Source organism: Phragmites australis, chromosome 16, assembly GCF_958298935.1.
Source record: "Phragmites australis chromosome 16, lpPhrAust1.1, whole genome shotgun sequence".
Lineage (NCBI taxonomy): Eukaryota > Viridiplantae > Streptophyta > Magnoliopsida > Poales > Poaceae > Phragmites > Phragmites australis.
The window spans coordinates 27658924-27674920 of NC_084936.1; the positions used below are offsets into that span (position 1 = coordinate 27658924).

The 15997-nt window shown below is 41.8% G+C and overlaps 2 protein-coding genes across 2 annotated transcripts; one reads left to right on the forward strand and one right to left on the reverse strand.

Moving 5' to 3' along the window:
• Positions 1–5515: 5515 nt before the first annotated feature.
• LOC133896265 (uncharacterized protein At4g15970-like) lies at positions 5516–7804 on the forward strand. The gene is made up of 3 exons (XM_062336840.1): positions 5516–5688; positions 6519–6887; positions 7316–7804. Exons 1-3 carry the CDS (start codon positions 5518–5520, stop codon positions 7802–7804), a joined length of 1029 nt encoding a protein of 342 aa, XP_062192824.1. The 5' UTR covers positions 5516–5517.
• A 3392-nt stretch (positions 7805–11196) lies between these two features.
• Positions 11197–14041, reverse strand: LOC133896266 (large ribosomal subunit protein uL22-like). Its single transcript, XM_062336842.1, has 7 exons — positions 13895–14041; positions 13767–13803; positions 13622–13662; positions 12162–12392; positions 11976–12078; positions 11837–11904; positions 11197–11424 (listed from the first exon to the last, which is right to left on the reverse strand). The coding sequence occupies exons 1-7, from the start codon at positions 13895–13897 to the stop codon at positions 11392–11394; spliced, it is 516 nt and encodes a 171-aa protein (XP_062192826.1). The 5' UTR covers positions 13898–14041; the 3' UTR covers positions 11197–11391.
• Positions 14042–15997: the final 1956 nt, after the last annotated feature.

The following is a 15997-nucleotide window of genomic DNA, read 5'->3' on the forward strand; positions in this document are numbered from 1 at the left end:
TCTGTGCAGATCTCTTTTGTGCCACTGGCTATCCCTTGCAGTATAGATTTGCATAATTTCAAAATAGACATATATATTTATAATTTTTTAATAGGTTATACTATTTAACATGTTGCGTTTTAAATAAGTATTTAACGCGTAGATCAACCTAGCCTCGTCAAATCAGCCTACAATCATAAAATCTTATTTACAAAATCGAAAATCATACCTTATAAAACAGGAAAACTAAAAACAATAAAAAATTTTAATACAAAACATGAAATCAAATAGAATAAAACAGGAAAATTGACATCCGCAAGATCTTTATTAAAAAAAAGGCACTCATTCTGAAACCGAGAAACTGATAAACGGAAAATCCATATTTAACGTGTTGGATGTTAAATAAAAGTTATATATATACATATATGCACGCACACATGTTAGTGCTATTTTACACTTTAGGTGTAGAATAGTTATTCTACATCCCACCTAGCCCGCCGCAGCAACCCTTTAGCCCAGCCCACCCGCGAGCAACCAGAGCGTGCCACATGATGCGCCAGTCGCCCCTGCACCGCGCTCCAAGATCCCCCCGCTCATCATGTGTCCCTATCCATGTGCAACTACAGACTATTAGGGGTATGACTAGCTACTTAGAACTACTAAAAAAATTACTTAAAAAACTAAGACTATTGATATTACTGACAACTACTAACAAATATTGACGCTACTGGCATAAAATACTGAACACAATTTTTATGACTTGGAACTACTTAATAATTACTAACACTACTGAACAAACTACAAAACACAAATTATTAACACTACTGAACAACTACTAATACTACTAGCAACTACTAACAAATTATTGACACTACTCACAAAAAACTAATAATACTACTGAATAAACTACAGATACTACTATGAACCACTAAACAATTTTGCTATGACTTGAAACTACTAAATATTAAACTATTAATGATTACTGATACTATTGAACAATTTTTTATGACCTAGAAACTATAGAACAACTACTGACAAGACTACTAAATAAAACTACTAATAACTATTGAAGTATCTAAATTATTTATATGACTTGAAACTACTAAACAACTATAGACACTATTGAGTACTACTGGACTACTAAATAAAAACTACTGAGCATTATTGGACTACCAAACTATTAAATACTATTGAGCAAATTTAAGGCTCCTACTGGACACTATTGGACTACTAAACTATTGGACACATGACGCACGGGTACATGAGCGAGCGTGCATGCAGGGACGTGTGGCGCACGCACAAGGTGAGCAGCGTGGGCGGCGGGGACACATGGCACGCGTGCAAGCATGTGGGTGGGGCACGCGGCGCGGGCTACGGGAACACGTGGTGCATGGGCACATGTGTATGGGTCAGGTGCGCGGGCCTAGTATTTGGGCTGGTTGGGTGGGACCATGTGCGGGGTGGGATGGGTTAGGTTGGGACAGGGTAGTGTTGAATACTTATTATACACCACAGGTGTACAATAGTACACGTGTGTGTATATATATGTATAAACGAGTATGTTCTGCGCGTATATTGCGCACTGACCTGCCGATCAAGCCAGCCTTCCTTCCTCATGCATGCCCCGATCGTACACAAACTATGGGAGCCAGTCCACTGATGTCACATACACATCCAACCCATCCACTAGAGAAAGCATGCATGCAAGGATTTTTTTTTTATTCCAATCGTTAAAATACAATATCTCTAGAACCGCAGATCTAATTCTCGATTTGTTTGAAGCATATTGTATGAAAGAATGTGCTTAACAAAATAAGATCTATGAAGACTGTTTTGATGAAGTTTTAGGATCGTAATATAATTACAACATGGTACACACTATAGTTACAACATGCTTAATAATATAATTACAATATTATCGATTGCAACTTGGTCGTAATATTATCAAGTAAGTACTAATTATAACATGGTAGGCACTCTAGTTACAATATGGTAAACAATCTAGTTATGATATGCATTATCGAGTTTGGATTAGTTACAACATATTAGACACTATGGTTACAACATGTTAAACAATATAGTTATAACATTGCCGATTGCAACTGAAGGGAATTAGGACGCTTAAAACTATTATCTCCAAAACTTTCACAAGATAAGTCTATCTCAATTTCTATCTAAATGTGCTCTAGGCTTATCTAGTGTGTCTACTCTACCGCTTAAGAGAATTGCAAGGTAAATTACAAGTAAGTAAATGTGGAAACGTAAATGAGGTAGAGAGACAAACTCGGCACGAGGGATTTTTATCTCGTGGTATCGGTGGCACACAAGTCATACCTAGTGCACGTTGGAGCTCCACAAAGGATATACTCCTGATCGCCAAGTCTCTTCCGGCCACGGTTCTTGAGATACCAGGTCACCAAGACAAGACCTCAAGCACGATGAGCCACCAAGCCACCAATGCGAGGTCTCACCATTAACATCTCTTTCGGTCACTTGTACGTCATTTCACTTTGGAGCTTTAGTCACAGAGACAAGTGCCTCCATGTCCACACATAATCCTCTTGTCGCCGCTCCACACCAAGTCAGAGGGTAAACAAATTACCGGCGAGTCACCAAAACTCCAAGTTGCCGGCGTACTTCTTGGTACACGTTTGGATCACTCTTGATCTGCACTCTAGGTTGCAGCACCTAGCAACTCTTCTCTCTAGGCCTATAAGCACTAATCACTCACTAATGATGTGCTTAATCATCTTGGATGAACACTTTATGCTCTTGAATGGCTTGGATGTCTTCTTAGGTGTACAAGGGTTTCTCTGGACTCCAGCTACTCCAAAAGAATGAGTGGAGGGGTATTTATAGCCTCAACCCCGCGGACTAGCTGTTATCCCGATGGCTCAAATATTCTGTGAACACCGGATAATCCGGTGTTAACAGAGGTATAAGCACAAGACCATTCGGTGTGTACATTCTGAGAAACTAGCCGTTGAAACCCCACTTAGTGTTCTTCTGAATACCGGATTGTCTGGTGTAACCATCAATCCGGACTATCCGGAGAGTTTTCCTGAGCCAGACCGTGCCAAACTTCTTCTCTGCACAAAATACTCTGGTGTGCACTGTCTTCATCACCAGACTTTCCGGTGTGTAGAACTTCTTCTTTTCTGGGTTTTCCACACACTCTGTTAAATGCTCTAGTGAAGCCTCCGGTGTGTATCACTTCATCACCGGACTATCCGGTGAGCAGATCTTCGATCTTCTGAGCTTGGATTCTTCTCTATAAGAAAAGTCTGGTGTACATCTCTTCTGATCGCCAGACCTTTCGGTGAGTGCAATCCACACTGACTCCTTCTCACAAAATTGCTCGAGCGTGTACACTCTTTATCACCGGATCATCCGGTGAGATAAACTGTCTCTGGACATAATGCTCCAGTGAGTATAATTCTTCTAGCATCGAACCTTCCGATGAGAACATTTTCTTTGGGATTTTTTCCAATTCAATCAAATTTTGTCCCGACTGCGGTAGCTTCTTTGATATATTGCATCCATAAGACCTACTAACATATATTCTTGACAAATATGTTAATCCCATTGACTATGTCGTCATTAATCACCAAAATCATAATCATGGTTTAATAGGATTATTTTCTCTACAGCAACACGGTCGTAACATTGTTGAGTGAGTACTAATTAAAACATGGTAGACACTCTAGTTACAACATGTTCGACAATCTAGTTACGACATGTATTGTCGAGTGTAGACTAGTTAAAATATGTTAGATACTAGTTACAACATACTGAATAATATAGTTACAATATTACCGATTGTAATATGGTCACAATATTATCGAGTGAGTACTAATTACAATATAGTAGACACTATAGTTACAACATAATAAATATTTTAGTTTAAAATATGGTAGACAATCCAGTTATGACATATATTATCGAGTATAGACTAGTTACAATATGATAGACACTCTAGTTACAACATACTGAACAATATAGTTACAATATTACCGATTATAATATAAACATAATTAGTTACAATCAGTCAATCTAGACAGAAAAGTTTATATATATATATATATATATATATATATATATATATAGTTTTATTAAATATATTTTTTAGTAAGATGTTTTAAACTGTTCGTGAATGAAAGTTACAGGTTAGAAGATAATTGTTTTAAAGATGAGAATAAGAGGATGTAGGATGGTGGGATTCTTTTGATCAATCGTAGAATAGATATACATTGTATATATATCGGATCGTACTTCCTGAGCCCGGTTGCGCGAACCAGTCATATCAGCTGAGCGGCCCATAACCAGCCCTTCTGAGCCGAAACGAGCCCGGCCATACGGCATTTCGCGGCACTGGAGCCCAATTGGCCAGCCGAGGACGGCGCCACGACCCTGCTCGTGGACGCCGTCTCGGGAGCCTCCCCAGCGACGCAGGAGAGCCGTCTCGTTGGCACCGGACCGGCGGCGGCGCACGTCGGCACACCGTCGTCACCGTTCGCCGCAGCTCCACACTCACCGTCGGCTCGCAGCGGCAGCTCACAGCCGAGCGGAACCGTCCTAATCCGCATTGGTAATTGCCGAGCTCCTCTTGACGCAGTCTCGTTCATCTGAATCCGCTAGAGGTAGATGGATCAGTGTCTTACCCGCACGTGCAATTTTGATTGAGACTGCAGATTCTCTGAAAAGAAAAACACATGATTGAGAGTGCAGCTGTGCGATCATGGTGCTTGATCGATCTGGTGCTTAGGTGGACGCTCTTTTTTATGCATGATATGTTTTTTTTTCTTTACCTTTCGTGGCGAGTGAAATCGTTTTTAGAAACCGTCTCTCAGCGCAATGGATAAAAAGCTAGTAATCACTAAGATTAAAGATGCCCCTTTGGCTGCTAGAAATTCCACAAAAATCGAAAACAAGAAAATAAAGTAGTTATTTACTCCTTTTGGTCACTAATAAGTGCCAATCAAGTACTACACGGCTGTATAAAAACACAAGAAAAATTTCCACCATAAGCATCAAAATGTCTGGATGTGAACAGTTTCTTCATTTCCTTCTGGATCACAAGTTCTCAAGCCTAAATTTTGATTTGGGGCACATCTAGGCTTTAGAAGAAATCTTTTGGTCAATATAGTAGCTATTTACTCCTTTTGGTCAATTTTCTTTCCCGTTCCATCACTCACACTTTCTTCATTTCCTTCTGGATCACAAGTTCTCAAGCCCAAATTTTGATTTGGGGGCACATCTAGGCTTTAGAACAAATCTTCATCATTAGGTTCCAACTCAGAGCCCTTAACCAGCATCATTACAGCCAAATATTCTCAAAAAGGAAAAAAAAAAGGCTCAATATTGTGCTGTCAGGTTTGCCTTCCTCATAGGCTCGTAGCCATCTCATTTCCCAAAAGAGTATGCAGTAAAGCAGTACAAGAAGGAAGTTGAAGGTACAGGTTGCCAATTGGCATATAAATCATGGTGCTCTTCTCTGATGAGCCATCCTGTTTCTTTCCCTCTTCAAGGAGCAAGAACATGGCCTTCAAGGTGAGAGGGGACATGAACAAGCTCCTCCCGGTCATCTCCTTCCTCGGCGCGGCGTTGGCGGGGGCATTCGTCTTTCTCGGCGCAACTTTGGATGTGAACTGGCGGCTCTCCGAGCTGGCCTCGTGGGGCAATGGTGCTCAACCGGCGGCCAGAGACGAGGTTAGAGATCTGATCACTACTGCTGTTGCTACTTCTTCCGATGCCTAGTTTTCCCCTTTATTTTAGTGCTTGCTGTCAAACGAAGATGTAAATCTTGGACAACACAGCATTGGATACATGCGTGAGTGGTCATCTCAGTAGACTTCATAATGCAAGATAACAGCATGGTTGTAGATTTTACTTCAGGTTTTGGTATCGTACTTCTGATAAAGTTCAGTAAGGCACGCGTGTACACACATAAGAATTTTTGTTTAAAATTTTGGTACATGGTGATGCGTCAGTAAGGAACAAAGGAAACATGACCGTCTATGCTTTACTGCGATTTGTTTGGCCCAAATATGATAAAGTTGTGTGGTCGAAAGTTCAGAACAGAAAAAATAAAGAATTTATAATTGCTTCGTTACCTGAACTCACTGGCTGGTTGTTGCTGGAAATGCAGCTCCTTTTCCATTCCTTTTTTTTTTCTTTTTTCATTCCTTTCTTTGCTGGAAATGCAAATTTATGTCTAATATAATAACGCTAATATCTTGTGATAATCAATGGAGCCTACAAGTGATATTCCAGCTTAAAAAGCCTCCTGGAGCTTTGTAATATTCAGAGTCCAAAAGCCTTAGAATTTCTGAAGTTGACCACTGGACAGGCAAAGAAAATGCTAACCTGGTTGCCACGCAAGCTTCATATAATTATTCAAGTCAGTGAGACGATGCATTTTGCATTAATCTGCCAACTCCAATTTCATTTAATTTTGAATTTCCTGTTCAATTTTCGAATCAAATTCATGAAATTGTCACGTTCTAGCATTAGCATCTAATAGAAGGAAGAATGTCCAGGTGAAACCGTTTGCAGAGCTGACTCAGGTGCTGAAGAACGCATCAATGGAGGACAAGACGGTCATAGTGACGTCCATCAACCGGGCGTACGCCGCGCCGGGCTCCCTCCTGGACCTCTTCCTCGAGAGCTTCCGGCTCGGCGAGGGCACGGCGCGGCTGCTGGACCACGTCCTCATCGTGGCCGTCGACCCCGCCGCGCTCGAGACGTGCCGGTCGGTGCACCGCCACTGCTACCTACTCCGGCCTGACGGCCCCGGCGACTACAGCGCCGAGAAGTTCTTCATGACCAAGGACTACCTCGACATGATGTGGGCCAGGAACCGGTTCCAGCAGACCATACTCGAGCTCGGCTTCAACTTCCTCTTCACGGTAAGTGTTGATCATAATCTCTATTATATAAAATATAAGTACATAAGTTGTTTTTTGAATCACTTATTCTAGTACTATGCTCTTATCTAATAATTTTTTTTAAAATTTAAATAATTTATTTATTTTTATTATTCATCTTCGTCTTCTTGCCTTCCCATTTCATTACCGACTACGAATATAAGACTTATTTTACTAATGAAAATAAAGAAATTAAAAAAAATTAGCTAATATAATCCCATCAAAAATCAAACTACAGTATTCCTCGGGGCTATTCGTTCGACGATATTTCTATGATGTATCTACATCTTCGTACCTTAAATTTATAATTGGTATTATCGTATCTAATATTTATATTTTTGTTATAACACACTAACACATATCTAGTTTGTAATTACCTTTTGTTTGCGCTATCTAAATGTTTGGTTCAGGACATTGACATCATGTGGTTCCGGAACCCGATGCGGCACATCGCGATCACGTCGGACATCGCCATCGCCAGCGACTACTTCAACGGCGACCAGGACAGCCTGCGCAACCACCCTAACGGCGGCTTCCTGTACGTCAGATCCATGAACCGGACGGTGGAGTTCTACCGGCGATGGCGGATGGCGCGCGACCGGTTCCCACCGGGGAGCAACGAGCAGCACATCCTGGGGCGCGTGCAGGGTGCGCTGAGCCGGCGGCTCGGCGTGCGGATGCAGTTCCTCGACACGGCGCACTGCGGCGGCTTCTGCCAGCTGAGCGGCGATCTGCGCATGGTGTCCACGATGCACGCCAACTGCTGCACCGGCCTCGCCAACAAGGTGCACGACCTCAGGAACGTGCTGCAGGACTGGCGGAACTTCACGGCGGCGCCGCGAGAGGTCAGGCGCCGGGGAGGGTTCCGGTGGACGAAGCCCGGCAAATGCATCCACTGAAAACAAGTGAATGCAGCAGCTGTTGGTGACTGACTTGTGATGCTCTGCATGCTGTTCCTTTTTTTTTTTTTGTAAGCAATGGCTGTTTTGGATTGATGTTTGACAATGTTGCTTTTATCTCATCGCCGATAAGCAATTGTATTATTTAAAAAGACTAGTTAAGTGTTCATGGGTGATAATAAAAACAAAAGTTGTACAAGATGATATCTAGCATATGCAAAAGCTATTGCTTACATCGCTGGAAACAATCACAAGCTTGTGATATATTATCGACAAGTGAACTGATCTTGCATGTTCAAACATCATGCTTTGTCCAGCCCAAAAATATCCATAAAATCATCTAGTTTAATTCGACTGTGAGGTTCATATTATTCTTTTCTCAAAAACAAGGTGAATGGAGTTTTGAATTTAGGTTGTACAATTCATCCAGATAAGTGAAATAGTACACACTCTCTGAGGATCAAATGCAGAAGAGAACTGCAGACCGATGAAAAATGGAGGAGGAGATGAAGATTAAAAAAAACTTCTACGATGACAATTCCTTACTATATGATAACTCCAATTGAATATTAATGTATGGAATAGAGAAAAATTCAGATACATCTTTTCAGACTCATTGAACGGGACTTCTATTTAACTGAAGCTGGTATAAATATAAGGGCTAAAGTGAAACTTAGGTATATGAAGATAACAATATTGAAATGTTGGTCCATCCAGTGACCATGTTAACCAAAGGTGTAAGATTACACCTAAGTTCTCTTTTAGGGGCTTGAGCAACTTCATTTTCTTGTTCCTTAGAGCAATGTGATTTCTTTTGTATCCTGAGATCTAGCAGTCTACCACAGTATTCATATAGAGTTTTGGCATAATCAGAACAGTAGATATCATAAGGAATTAACATGCAAACTCTCAGATGATGGTTACCTTTGTTTAAGAAAAAATGATGCTTGCATTGAATCATCATGAATACAACAATGGAGCAGTGTATGGCCTCAACCATCTGTATATGATCAGCATACACACCGAATGGAAATTCTCAGTGGAAATCACCATAACAAAACAATAGATAGATATAGAAAAACTGAAAGAGAATGGGTGAAGACAGTGGCCAAGAAAATTGAGTTGAAGATGCAGATTGCAAGATTAATGATCATGTTTAAAAAAGATAATTTATCTTTCCAGAATCCCTGAGCTGGACCGCAAGATTTTAACATGGGTAAACACTAATGTTAAGTGACCATGTTTAAAACATATGGTTCATCTTGCTAAAATCTGAGAGCTCACATCAAAATAGTAAGGGGAATAAATTTATATTCATAAAAATAAATGTGATTTCAATAAGAGAACCAACAATGTTAGACTTAGACAACAGACAATACATTCTGGAGGGTTAAAATATTATCCTAGTTTGCCAGTAGTTAATGACAACATAGAGCACAAAATAATTATAGAAGATACACTTAATGGTACGAAACACAACAAGTAAATAATTATGAGAAAAATGGTGATGGGATTGAGAAAGCTATATGGATACTCAAGGTACCGAGAACGGTCTTTCAAATATAAGGTAGGTGCTTAGCTTTAAGCAATCATCAGCCTATATTCTGAAAGAAATCAAACTGCTATCTAAATCTAATTAACTTCAATAACAAAACCTAGAAATCTTTAGAAATCAAGTGCAAATAAGAACTCATTAGAGAAATCAAAGTAATCGTTAAGTATGTTTCTTCAAGTGAGGGATCTAAAGGCATCAACTTTGACAATCACCGAAGCACAAAGACTGCTACTTTCGTATATCTGATGTAAATAGCAAGTGACCAACAACACCTAGCCCTTTGATTTGTGACTGAACTCCACACTATGACACTATCACATCACCAATCATCAATTTAAACTTCTCCTATTACGAAGCATGCAACCTAAACAACCTTGAGAGAATTTGTTACAGATCTAGCAACACAGACATATCTACCCAGCCAGCACCAAAGTACCAAGCACGTCGCACGCAGATCTCATGAGATGAAGCGCAAGGGGAGGTTAAGTGGGGGGGTTAGGGGCTTACTTACGAAAGAGGAGGAGGCCCATGAAGGTGCCGACGAGGGAGGAGTAGGCGACGCGGCAGATGGAGAGGTCGAAGCACGCGTCCCACTAGGCGTCCAGGTCGTACCGCGGCAGGATCCCTGACTTTAGGGGCAAGGAGGAAGGCACCGGCGGCGCTAGTGGCGGTGGGGTAGTGGTGAGGGTGGTGAGAGTTTTGAGACACGAGGAGGGAGCGGCGGAGACAGGGAGGCTGGCTAGTTATTGCGCCTTTGCTGTGTTGATGCAGATGTGGATGCAGTGCAAAGATGATCTACCAACGGCGTAGGTCGTAATCGCGTCATTCTCGTCCTACCTCGCGGCGGCGGGGGTCGGGCGGACGGAACTAAGGATAGGGAAGGATGGAGGGAGGTGTGCATACTTGTTGCTGAGGACGACGAGGCCGAAGGGGCAATGTGGATCCGTGGACCAGACGACGAGGCCGAAGGGGCGACGTGGATCCATGGACAACGAGGCTGAAGGGGCGGCGTGGATCCGTGGACGGCAAGGCCAAAGGGGCGGCATGTGTAGTTGTGTTGCGTTGTATGGCGACAACAGCGATGAGAGCCCTAGTTTGGAGTGAGTGGTGGCGGCGGCCGAGTGAAGATGGTGACAGCGGTGACACTCTTGATCAGCACCAGCCTTGCCTCGATCGAGCTGAGGTACCACGCGACCACCCCTGCCCCGCCCGCGCCGCTCCTCTGCTGCTGGGGCGCGCGAAGGTGGTGGCAAAGCGCAGCATCGTGGTAGTCGAGGGAGTACCGGAGGCAGTGGGAGTGGGAGCGAGGGAGAAAGGGGCTTGGTCGGGGACGACGACGATGCTTCGGTTAGAGACGCGACAGCGTGAGTGGCTCGGTCATGGACGGTGGTGACATCGGAGACACAGCGGCGACAATTGATCTAGGGTCAGGGTTATAGCCCGAGAGAGGGAAAGGCGACTACGATGGGTCTGACGAGGATGGGATGGTGGGAAGCATTCACATACACCATCAGCTATATCGAATTCTCGAGGCAATTACGCAAGCAAGGCCCACTTAATGGCGTGGCTCCTGTGTGAGGTGGATGGGGTGAACAAAGGACTCATAGAATTCAGTAGACGCAAGACTCATTAAAGATTTTTTAAATAGTAAAGATAAACAATTGTTAAAAAAATGTTATATGACCTTACCTCAGCCCAGCTAACTACAATTTACCGGAAATGTATGATCATATTACTAGTCAAATTGATATTGACACTACTTCGTCGGGACGAAATAAAACGCTCATCATATTCATAAAATAGATGTCAAATGACTCTAGGCAGGAAAGTTCTCGAATATCTTAAAACTATTGTAAATTATATTACCATTTAACCATACACAATCACAAGGATAGCATCGACCTTAACAAATCCTGACTCGCAAGTATTGGTACGAGAAACATCAAGAGGCAACACTGCCACAAAAAGTACATAAATGAACTATAGCTATGATTCTTCGACAAAATATCCCCGCTCCGCAAGCTAACATAATTCACTGCTTCCTTGGTGCGATAATGTTGTCCGGCTGCAACAGAACCAATAATCATATTTATAAGGAGAAACAGCAAAATGAATTGATTAGGAAAAACAACAAAATGAAAGTCGAACAAAATGAATGCATAGGTGTTCTCTACTAAAATTAACTCCCTTGAAAGAAAAAAAGAACCTCAAACTGGCGAGGATATATGGTTTTTTTACTTTAATGTGATAAGTCTGTTTATTGTAAGATGCATTCGAACCATTATGACACATCATCGCAAAAGGAAATTTGATTTCCAAGTTTAGATACTTTTACCAAAACAAAATGATAGAATGCTTCAAAAGATGTATCCTGGTAATTTAGGGTACTTGGGAAAGTCTGACAAAGCAATGTGCTCAGCCAACATCCAAGTGATGAACATAATAGAAATGAATTCATAGGGATGAAAGAAACACACCTCTTTCTTCACAGGCTCTTCCTTCTCTGACAGGATCAGCTCAATGTGGCAGGGTGAGGACATGTAAGCTGCCCAAAAAGCAATATAAATATACTATTGCAGTCAAAAAAGAAAAGAAAAATCGTCCTTCAGAACTTACGGTTGATGCGTCCATGAGCACGGTATGTACGGCGCCTCTGCTTCTGGGCTTGGTTCACCTGGATGTGTGAAACATAGAGGTTGTCGACATCCAAGCCTTTAACCTGGAAACAACATAAGGTTGAGTTAAACCAAAAGAAATGTCATGCATATCAAAAAGAAAAATAGAAAAAAAGCAGCTTTATACATCAGCATTACTCTCAGCATTCTTCAGCAGATCCAAAATGAATCTGGCTGATTTCATAGGCCAGCGACCCTGCCCATTTGAGTGGCGAGACTTTGCTTGTGCAGTGCGACCAACACCTCCACAGTATCTCCGGAAGGGAATTGCCTGCTTGTGAGCAATAACATCCTCAAGGTACTGCTTAGCCTTGGCCAAAGGAAGCTTGCGAAGCGCAAATGCTGTCTCCCTTGTGTTCTGCAGCCATTAATACGGGTTTAGTAAGAAAAACGGGAAGAAGAGGGGTATACGACTATGTATGTGCGAGAGGTACTCTGGGATACTAACTAATACTTAGTACAGCATGTGGAAGGGCTCAAAAAAGGATTTCAGTCTTACAGACCCTTCCATTCAACTGCAGGTTGACAGTAAGCCCTAAGACCCTAAGCTTCTATTACTAGTCAATTACAACCTTTTTCACTAATAATACTACAATAATCTGTCAGAGCATATTTGACCACTGTTTGGTATACTTATGTGCGACTACTGACTACAATGAGAAGATCACATATAACAAGCAAACAGAAATTTGTTATGTTCAGCATACCTCTAAGGTATTATTTCATTTTTGCAGGGGAATTATATGGTATCTCAATTATATGCTAGAAAGATAAAGAACAACACGGCTGGATGAGATCACACAGCAACATTGAAGAGAAGACAATGTGTTATCAGAGAAAAAAAGCAACACTTAATCCCAATGGTTCCACGCAACTTATGGTTCTTTCTTTGCTTCCAAGAACATAGATTTCTTCTTCAACCCAGGTCATGACTGAGGGCAGGTACTTCATAGTTCATAATATAGCTCACGATCAGATCAGTAAGTGTATGTTCCTCCAACACTTAATGTAACCTTCACTAATCACTATGACCCTAGGAGTTTAAGTTTGTGCGGTACACCTCACAGATGTAACTAACTAGCATCATCAAGCAAGACCAGCACCATATTTGATGTTCCCATCATATTACAAAAATACCATTAAAAATTAAGGTGCAAAATTTCCCCATAAAACATTGTAAGGAGAGGCCGTGGTTTTGGATGAAATGCAAACACCACATAGGCATGCTGCAGGTGTAAAACTGTCACATTGTCTGCTAACCATTTGTAATGGAAACAATACAATGGCTCATCAAACAATACAAACAAAGTGTTGATGTCCCTAAAGTAACGTGGGAACTGCTCATATGAAAAACAGAGCAGAACCTTTACTCTTTAGGTCATCACAATCCAATTCATTCATGCATGACGCCAGGTAGGTGTTTTATACACTGCCTAAGTGCCTAGCACTATGCGGTTACAAAGTTGCAAAAACTACCGTAACCTAACATAATTCACCACAACTGCATAAAATGCACAGCTCACTGATGCGAAGTCAATCAACTCTCGCAGAAACAAAGATCACATCAAGCAGGTGCAAGGAACGCACCTTGAAGTGGACCCTCAGATCCCTGCCCATGGCCTTGGCCGCTGCACGCACAACATCAAACAACCCATCAAAACCATCACAAGAATACGAAAATCGGCAAACCAAGACCTAGCAATGGCAGAAACCAAGTGGGGCGGGATCTTACACTTGGTAGGGTTGGCCGGCTCCCGCGAGTACTTCACCTGAAACGCAACAGCAAGATCTTAGATCAACGGGGCAAAGCACGTTGGTATGGTTGTACCGGAGGCAGAGAGAGAAAGAGCCGGGTCTGACCATGGCGGCGGCGGCGGCGGTTGGAGTGCGGCGGGGGAGGAGGGAGGGTCGCCTTCGCACGAACACTCCGCACTGAGGAAGCAGGCGGCGGCGGTAGCCTAAGAGAAGGGAAACCCTAGCGCAGTGGCGCTAAGCCATTTTAGATGGGCCGACCTGTAAGCTGCTTTGGGGCATGTTGGGTTGGGCCGAGCTTTTTTAAAAAATTGTTGTTGAAAAGGCTGTTATATAAAAGTTGTTTTTAATTAGTTTTTTATGCGGATGAAATATATAATATATATAATATCTCTTATAATATTATTTTTTAAAGGTATCAAAGCTACTCTAGATTAGTTTTGACTTCTAGTAATATTGATAGTTTTTGCTAGCTTTTGTTTCTAAAAAGTTATTCTTAGAAACGAATTATTTGATTCAGTTTTCTGCTTCTGAATAGCAAAAGTTTACAAAAATTGAACCAAATAGGGTCTTAGATGGGCCAAAGTGTTGACACCTGAACGACCTAATTGGTTTGGGCATGTTTCATTGCTGCTTTTGGCTTCTGTGGTGCTAGAAGCTAGAAGCCTGAAGCACAAATAAATATAATTGCTAAAAAATGGTTTCCGAAGAAGTTATAAGTCTGATTCTGAACAAAATGAACTAGAAACTAAAAAGCTAGCTGAAAGTAGATTTTTCGAGAAGTTGTCGGCTGAGAAGTTAAAAATTTATTGTAAAAATTAACAACTAAAATCCAAAAATAATTTTTCAAAAAAATTAAAAGTAAAAGCAGCAAACAAATGGGCCTCTACTGGGCCGGTCTTTTATCTTCTTAACCTTTGCCTAGAGAAGCACTGTTTGAGAAAATCAAACAAATTGGAATAAATTGGACGAAAATATGCTGACCGTTGAAAAGTTGAAATTTGTTTGGAAGATTTTTTTTGAAGGGGTGGAATTATATTAAGAGAAATTCTATTTAATCGTCGACAGGTTTAGAGGGGGGAATATGTCGAATTTCGTAACGTAGGATGAATATAGAGATTCGTGCGGCCATCTCCTCTGGTGACGATAAGGTTAGGGTTAGGGTTTTGAGTTGGGGTTCGAATTTTCAAGATTTTACGGGCTTGCAGCTTAGAGGGAGCTCGGGGGAGGTCGTCGGTCTGGCGGTGGTGGCGGGTGGCGGGGGCGTCGCCCACTGAGGTGGTGGAGGACTATCGATTGGGAGGGGTTGACAGCGAGGGCGTCTCGCTCTATAGTGATTGGCGTGGGAGGTGGTCACGGGCAGCGGCTCCGACAACGATTGTGGTGGGGGAGAGCAGCACCTGACACCGGGGAAGAAGAGATGGAGAGGTTGCGGAGGAGGGAGGGGTGGCAGCGAGGCTCGTCAGTGGGCCATGCTAGAGCCAGACACAACGTCGATGAGATGGCGGAGAGGTGGTGCATAGGGTCGGGAATGAGCTGAGGGACTGCAATGGTGGGTGGGAATGAGGAAAGGGGTCCAGGGTAGAATTCTTATATACAATTGAGGTTGATCTCGCACGTCTGATAGACATTCAAAGATTAGGAATTTGACAGATTTGAGGACTCCAAATGTCATCAAATAGTTAGCAAGTTCCTTATATTAATAGGCGGGCACATTGTATCCCTATTTTACATAAACCAACGTCCTTAGGCCAATGCTTCCAACGTTGACCATTCTTTCTAGTGAATCTTATATGCGATAACCATCTACCAGTAGTAATGCATCTAACTACAATATTGCACATTTGTGATACTAATTTTTTTAATAATAGAAGCAAAATTGCGGTACTAATTGACATCAGCCGTTCTCTTCGCACAAGACCACTATCAATACTTTGTTTGTTAGGTGATGTTTAAAAAGAGAGAGTAAGAAATTAATATTAAGAAATAAGCTTACAATGCATATATGTATTATTTGTTTCTTTAGGTCTCATAAAATAATTTATTGTCTTATAATTATTTAAAATTATTCAAAGAACTAATTTCTTCCGTAAGTAAGAAACAAGCTTATTCTCTATACTCTTTAAATTATTTACCACATCATTCTTTTATTTAGATAGACACTTAATTAATATTAAAAAACTAGTATTGCGAGCGGCCTAAGTGAGGGTC